The following is an 8,065-nucleotide window of genomic DNA, read 5'->3' as shown; positions in this document are numbered from 1 at the left end:
GAGGACTTTGCTTTCATAATATATAAAACTAAATACCTGTTTATTACAACAAATGGAAAATAAAGTGTCTTATTTTGGACGGAAGTGAGATAATCTACGTGGTGTTACACTTCCTGGTTACGGTTGCTACAACATGTCGTCGTCTCGGTGTTTTGTGTCTCTTCCACATTAGTTTGCTGCTGTCTTGATATATTTTCTTTTAGAAAAATAGTCATGTCTTTTGCTTCGTATCGCCTCAGAGACCCGGGCGGGACTTACACCTTCTCCAGTCGACCGAGAGCCGTGGAGAACCGCTCCAAAGCTCCGCAGCCGCAGTGAGTGATTCTGTGTTAGCGTTAGCGCGGACGATGAGATAGTCCAGGGCCGGCACAAGCCTTTATGGGGCCCTAAGCTGGAGAGTAGCCATTAATTATACTAACTAAACTAATGTCACTGTTGTTGTTGTTGTTTTTTACCATTAGAGGGCAGTAAACTTACAAAAGTGGCCCAGCATTTATTTAAATGTGATTTAAAGGGCCCATATTGTGCAAAATCAACTTTTTAATCATTTTGGTACTTATATTTGGGTTAGGGTAAGTAAACCAGTTTAATGACTGTTTAACAAAAAAATAAAAAATCTTAGAACAGATGTACAAATGTGCACTAAATGAGCAAATCTCCAACTCCAAAATAAAACCAAATAACTCTTATTATTGGGGGGCCCCCTGGTCATGAGGGGGGCCCCCTGGTCATGAGGGGGGCCCCCTGGTCATGAGGGGGGCCCGAAGGAGCCGCTTAATTTTCTTATGCACTGACAATATCTACACTATTGGACGCATACATAAAATACAAAACAGGAAAATAAATGCTTAAAATATCACATATTTAAATTATTAATCCGACTAAATCTGACGTTTTTTGATGTAATGCGTGAATTCTTATGTCCATGAAGCAAGTGACTGTATCTTGAATTGCGACTTATGACTCTTCTCCAATATTTTGTGTGTTTAAATTACTATGAATTTAATATTTAACATGGTTTTATGATAGACTGTGGAATAACATGGCACTGAAAGAGAGAGTACTTTTTACTTCGTTTTATAGAGTGAACTCTTTTTACCTTTTAATGTCTTTTTTTCCCTTTCCTGATAACACAGGGCACTCAGAAACTATGGGAACATCATGTATGACCGTCGTGTTGTCAGGGGAAACACTTACACGCAGCACATCTTACCTACTGTAAGTAGTAGAGAGCACTTTTTTCTCTCCCCCCCCCCCCAATTTTACCACTTAATCCTGAAAATGTCTCTCATGCTCCTCTGACAGACCAACTCCGCTGAAACACAGAGACAGCAGGAAGTCAGGAGGAGAAACGTTGCTCGGAAACGTGCCGGCGAGCAGAGCCGACTCAGGACACCTGACGCCGTGCAGGGCCGGACACATGTCGACATACAAACAGGTAAAAAGTATTTCTCTGATCCCTTACCATATTTTTGACATCTTATTGTGAAGTTTTTACACATTTTTGATCCCTTACCATATTTTTGACATCTTATTGTGAAGTTTTTACACATTTTTGATCCCTTAACATATTTTTGACATCTTACTGTGAAGTTTTTACACATTTTTGATCCCTTACCATATTTTTGACATCTTATTGTGAAGTTTTTACACATTTTTGATCCCTTACCATATTTTTGACATCTTATTGTGAAGTTTTTACACATTTTTGATCCCTTAACATATTTTTGACATCTTACTGTGAAGTTTTTACACATTTTTGATCCCTTACCATATTTTTGACATCTTAATGTGAAGTTTTTACACATTTTTGATACCTTACCATATTTTTGACATCTTAATGTGAAGTTTTTACACATTTTTGATACCTTACCATATTTTTGATACCTTATTGTGGAGTTTTTTCTTTTTTTACACATTTTTGATGCCTTACCATATTTTTGACATCTTATTTTGAAGTTTTTACACATTTTTGATACCTTACCATATTTCTGACACCCCATTGAGAAGTTTTCTTACACCTTTTTGGCACCGTACCATATTTTTTGACATCTTATTGTGAAGTTTTTGCACATTTTTGATGCCTTACCATATTTATTTTCATATATTAATATATTTAATATATTTTTAATATTTTGTTTTTAGATCTTTACCTCGAAGAACTGAGCGACGTCGTCGTGGCCACAGACAACGAGTGTCAGACGGACGCTTTCCTGGACAAACCTGCGACTCCTCTCTTCGTTCCCGCCAAAACTGGCAAAGATGTCGCGACGCAGATAGAGGAGGGCGAGGTGGGTAATCTGGACGGAAGAGATTAAAGAGATTAAATGGTTTCCAGAAACCACTCGAAGGTGAAACCCCCTTCAATTTTTATCTTATTGCTCAACCACGTCTTACCCACAACATCGCGGTAACAAGTGAAGACTTAAAGTGAAGGGAAACTCGGCATAAAAAAACACTTAAGTTGTTCATACATAAATAAAATAGTAAATACATACTGCACATAACTATGAATAAGTGAGAAAATTGTTTGGTTTTTGTTGCCTTAGAATAAGACTTTTACATGCACTTAAACTCAGGCCCTAATTGCGTCACGGAGGTGGCTATTTTGTGCCTATTTTCCAGAGCTTGCATTTTTGCTTTTTTTTTTTTAAGTTTACAATGCAAACGAAAAAGAAGTAATGTGAGGAAATCCTCCACTCATTATTATCATCTGCATGTCATGATTACAGCGTAAGAGGCAGATACAAGAAAGTAACAGCAAATGAAATTCAAAGAAAAGCAATTTTACACCATAATAAACACACACTTTATTAAAAGAGCGGAGAGTGGAATGAATGAGCCGGAGATGAATAAATGATGGTTGCTACAGTAGAACCTCCGCTGAGACCGTGCGGTGTTATAAATATTTGAGTCGTGAATGTAGATGTAGATACGAAGGTTTTTTTTTGCAAATTAATCTGTTTGCCAGAAGGGAGCCAAGGGTCAGTTTCACCAGGGAATACAGACAGAACGCGGGAGTCTGCAGAGAAATGTTCCAGGTTGTAAATTGGCAATTATTTGCTGGTTTGGGCATAATTAAATCTCATGTTTGCATGTATATACATGTATATACATATGTATATATATATACATATGTATATATATATATATATATACATATGTATATACATGTATATACATATGTATATATACATATACATATGTATATATACATAGTGCAATATGGCTCTCTCACTGCTTCTATGCGTGTGCAGCTGTTTGACTTTGACAGGGAGGTGCAGCCAGTGTTGGAGGTGCTGGTGGGGAAGACGATGGAGCAGTCTTTGCTGGAGGTGATGGAGGAGGAGGAGCTGACCTGTCTGAGGGCGCAGCAGCGGGCCTTCCAAGAGCTGCGCAATAACGAGCTGGCAGAGGTGCAGCGGCTTCAGGAGCAGGAGAGGCGACGCGGCGAGGAGAAAGTACGAGGGAAAACTCCCGTTTGTTTGATTTGGGCTCAAAAGCTAAGTTGTCCTAAGGGAGAAGAGAATTCAAAGAACTGAGGCGCGTATTGATTTACAAACAGAAGATGGCTTCTGTATATAAAAATATAAGAAATAAAATATATGTATAAGAAAAGCTTATCTACATCAGAAACTGGAAAAGCACTCGGAGAGCGCAGACCTCCGCCAAGGCAGCTCAGCCCCACACAAAATAACGATACAAATAGTGATGGCGTTTATAGATCACGCCCCAAAATAATGAATTAATTAATCAATCACTTCTTCCCGGTCCCATTGCGGACGTTTCCTGAAAATGTAATCCAAATCCGTCCGCGACTTTCCGAGTTAACAACCAAACAAACTCCGAAAACATATACCTCCTGGCAGAGGTCAATGATGCATCATTACAGCTGCTGACTGGCGTAAAACACAACTGAAGAGGAAGAACTTTGTAGAACACCAGTCACACATGAGCTGTACGTAAAAATGGACGCCATCTTCTCATGAAAGTAGCGGCTCAGTTAGCCCCCAGGGGGCGACTCCGCTGGCCTTTTAGGAAAATGAGCCTCATTTGATTCTCACTTGATTTAAACATTTTCCTGGACTTTTGTGGCGTCAATTGCCCGTTTCAGCTCCTCCACAATAGTACGGCACATATGGAGCGGGTACCAACTAGAGGCAGCTTCACTTCTTGCACGACCACAAAGGCTGCATGTGTTTTTGTGTCCTGGACAGTCTGTAATACAGTATAGAGGCGTTTTTCTCTCACAAATGGAAGTTCATATCATAAACACACACGGTTGCCTTTGTTTCCTGTGACCTCAGAGACGCAGAGTGGCTCAGCAGAGGGAGGCGCTGCAGAAGGAGAAGGAGACGGCGGAGAAAATTGCTGCCCGCGCTTACACGCAGCAGTACTTGGCCGGTCTCCTACCTGCCGTCTTCAGCTCGCTCACAGACCACGGATTCTTTTATGACTCTGTGGAGAAAGGTGAGCTGATCTCTGAGACACCGCACACACGCACGCGCAGGTCGTCTTTGCTGCCACATGGGGGCGTCAGTGGACTGTTTCCATCCTGAGTTTGCTCATCCTGTCACTCTAAAACACACGTTTCTGCTGTTTTTAACAATAGTTGCACTTACCAGTTACCAGTCTTGTATAAAGTACCTTAAAGGGGAAAGTTGAGTAAAAGTAAAAGTATCTTAACCGGAAAATGACTTTGGTAGAAGTTGAATTAGTATGTAAAACTCTTAAAGTATATGACATTTACTGTACTTAAGTATTGAAAGTCATTTTCTGATATAAAAGGTACTTAAGTTTTAGAAGTGAAAGTGAGGAGTTAGGATTGAACCATGGAGGCTCAGTGCTACACTCTTAAAAAATAAGGGTTCCAAAAGGGTTCTTCTACAAGGGCTGAGGTTCTACCTGGAACCATTTGCTTCTGAAAAACCCTTTCCCAAATAAAGGGTTTTCTAAAGGTTCTTGGTAACACTAATGGTTCCAGTAAGAACCATTTTGATCCAGAGAACCCTTTAAAACCACTTTCCTGGATAAAGGGTTTTAAAAGGGTTCTTGGTGGAACCCTCCAATAGGGTTCCAGGTGGAACATTTATAAAAAGGTTCTACCTGGAGACAAAAGGGGCTCTTCTATGAGGACAAGCCGAAGAACCTTATATGGTTTAACTTAGCGCTTTTATTTCTAAGAGTGTAGGTTGAGTTGTCTTTCGCCTGGAAGGCTGCGAGTTCAATTCCTGGCTCTGCTGTCAATGTGTCCTTGAGCAAGACTCTTAACCGCGTGTTGCAGCGTGTGAATGGGTGGAAACTATAGTGTAAAGCAGCTCATCAAGACTAGAAAAGCTCTATATAAATGCAGACATTACTAACTCTTCTTCTTCTTCTTCTACGGATTTTATTTGCTCGTATCTGTAGTACATTTTAAATTTGGTTTATAACTAAACTTGGTGACAGGATGACTCTTCATAATCATATTTGTGCTTCTCTGGTTTCTCAGATATTGAGACAAATTTCTTCCCGTGGCTGATGACGGAGGTGAACGGTCGTCTGGAGAGGAGACGCACAGCAAGACACCTGCTGGACAGTAAGGGAATATATATATATATATATATATATATATGTGTATATATAGATATATAGATATATCTGTGTGTGTGTATATATACATATATATATATAAGATGAAAATAAAATCAAGCCACACATAAACTTTTTTCCCACAAATCCTCCTCCAGGGCTCATCAGATCATAGACATTGTTCCGACGCCATCTAGTGGATCTCTGTAGACATTACCCCATAATCATACGTTAGCGCAGGGGCGTAAAAACTCAGTCACATCTGGGGAATGATATTATTTCAAATATGAACCCCTTGTGCTCACAGCTACTGCAGTGCATTGTGGGACTTGTAGTATGATTGATGTGTGTGTGTGATATTTACCACTTGGCCTTGAATTATAGACAAATAAAATAATCTTGCGGACCGGATGTGATCACGTCTCGGGCCGGACGAGGCCAGCGGGCCTTGAGTTTGATGCATCTGCATGAGAGGATTATTCTCAGGTCAGATTTTCATCCCTGTTTGTGTGTGTGTGTGTGTGTGTGTTTCAGGTATAATCCACGACGTGGCTCAGATGAGAGCGGAGCGCTTCGATGAGTTGGAAATGTGAGGAATAAATAACACGAAGAGAGAAAAAAAGCTCTTTCTGTTTCGATCTCACATGTTTTTATTGTTACTGTGCGCACTTTGAGATCACTTTCACGATGTAAAGTGCCTTATAAATAAAATGTATTATTATTATTATTATTATTATTATTATTAGAGAGGAGTCAGAGGCGTTGGTGTACTCTCAAAAAATAAAATTGTGTGTGTTTAATCCCTCACTCTGAGTAAGTGTTATGAGGATTATTTCACCTCTGATAACTAACAGGATTATTGTTGTGAGTATGTAAAAATGTGCAGTTTTAATTTGAAAGGAAAAATGGACGTTTTAAAAACCTGACAGGTCACAAAATATACTTTATTATTAGAAAATGAGTAAAATGCAGTCAACAAAATGTTTTTTGTTGTTGGTACGGAGGATTTTAATGTTCTTATATGTATTAAATAATCATTTTATTTCATTTTTTTTATTAGGACATACTTTCATTATACATGTCCTCTCGGTGCATGTATAAACATGCAAGACAACTATATCCAACATCCTCCTGGTTTAATAGATTTGATCAAAATAAGAGAGGAAATGCTGCCATGCGCTATAAAAACCTCTTCGATTTGACATTTTCCAGTTTCAGGAACGACATGACATGTTCAGCTGTGGGGGTTTGTGTGACGGGCAGGTCAAAGAAAATGATAAAAATGATATTAGTAGTTTCTGCGTGGTGAACTCAGGATAGTTCCCACAGTTAAAATGATGACCGAAACGATGAGTCGTCGCGAAAATTATTTTCAGGAACTTAAAGCTGGGCGCTGCTCAACAGTTTGTGCCAAATGGAGAAAAACAAAAGCAGACCCTAATAACCTAATGTGTCCAACAGAAAACAAGAGAGAGAGAGAGAAAGAGAAGCAGGGAAAAACAAATACATGACCCTGACTCTGTGAACAATATCAGTATTTAGAACTAAAGACCTGGTCTTGGGACTGGTGACCTTTGACCTTTGTCATCAGAGACTGGCACCAGTGACCCCCGTGACCCTCATGTGGGTAGAAGATGGATGGATGTGATTTCCTCGCCGACTTTATCATTTGATGAGCCTGGTTCTTCGCGGATGATCGATTTATCGCACATTTTTGTCGCACCTGAGCCGTTTTCACTTTTCTTTTATCAACGTCACCCTCGTGATAACCGGTGAGTCTTGTTATTGTCTTATCGTAGCCTCTCTGACTGACACTTTTTTCACCGAAAACAAGTTTGATGTGTGAGTCACCGAGACAAAGCAGGTGAGTGGATCTCTTACTTCTTTAAAGGCACCAAAACAAACTCCTGCTCTGTCTTTAATCTGTATTTGCATCTGGTGTTGCTCAACAAACTGTTCATTCAGGCAAATTCAAGAGTGCTTTGCATTGTTCTAACTCCCTCCCTCTCTCCCTCCTCCTCCTCATCAATAGTGTTTGTGTACTTTATATAATCATTACTGTTGTGTTTGTTTGTTTGTTTGTACAGAAACTACAGTAGTCACAGTGGCGACAAAGACTACAATGGGGGAAACTCAGGAGGCGAGAACAACAACAACAAAAAAGTGTCATGTTCTTGTGTCACATCACTCTTTGGTTGTGCTCTGAGAAGTAGGTCTAACCTCTGATATATACGGCTCTATTTTAATCCTGAGCTCTGATTGGCCGGCTCACCTATGACTCCTCCCCCTCTCTCTCTACACGGATGATGACTCCTCACCACAAAGAAAGAAAAGAAAAAAAAAAGTTTCTATGATGCAACTGTGCTCACCTCATTCTTTACACAGCACACACACACACACACACACACACACACACACACACACACACACACACACACCAGGATTTAAATGTATTTATTTGTGCGTCACAGTTATTCCTCAAAGTGATTAACAA

The 8,065-nt window shown here is 39.8% G+C and overlaps 1 protein-coding gene across 1 annotated transcript; it reads left to right on the top strand.

The window, feature by feature from the left end:
* Window positions 1–213: 213 nt before the first annotated feature.
* On the top strand, window positions 214–6,164 carry rsph3 (radial spoke head 3; the record flags this gene model as incomplete). The annotated part of the gene is made up of 8 exons (XM_083898590.1): window positions 214–314; window positions 1,137–1,218; window positions 1,306–1,438; window positions 2,146–2,291; window positions 3,258–3,461; window positions 4,308–4,470; window positions 5,492–5,578; window positions 6,106–6,164. The coding sequence occupies 8 exons, from the start codon at window positions 214–216 to the stop codon at window positions 6,162–6,164; spliced, it is 975 nt and encodes a 324-aa protein (XP_083754716.1).
* Window positions 6,165–8,065: the final 1,901 nt, after the last annotated feature.

Source organism: Microchirus variegatus, assembly GCF_963457635.1.
Source record: "Microchirus variegatus genome assembly, chromosome: 12".
NCBI classification, from domain to species: Eukaryota; Metazoa; Chordata; class Actinopteri; order Pleuronectiformes; family Soleidae; genus Microchirus; species Microchirus variegatus.
The sequence above is the reverse complement of the archived record's forward strand: the minus strand, read 5'-3'. Positions and strand labels throughout refer to the sequence as shown.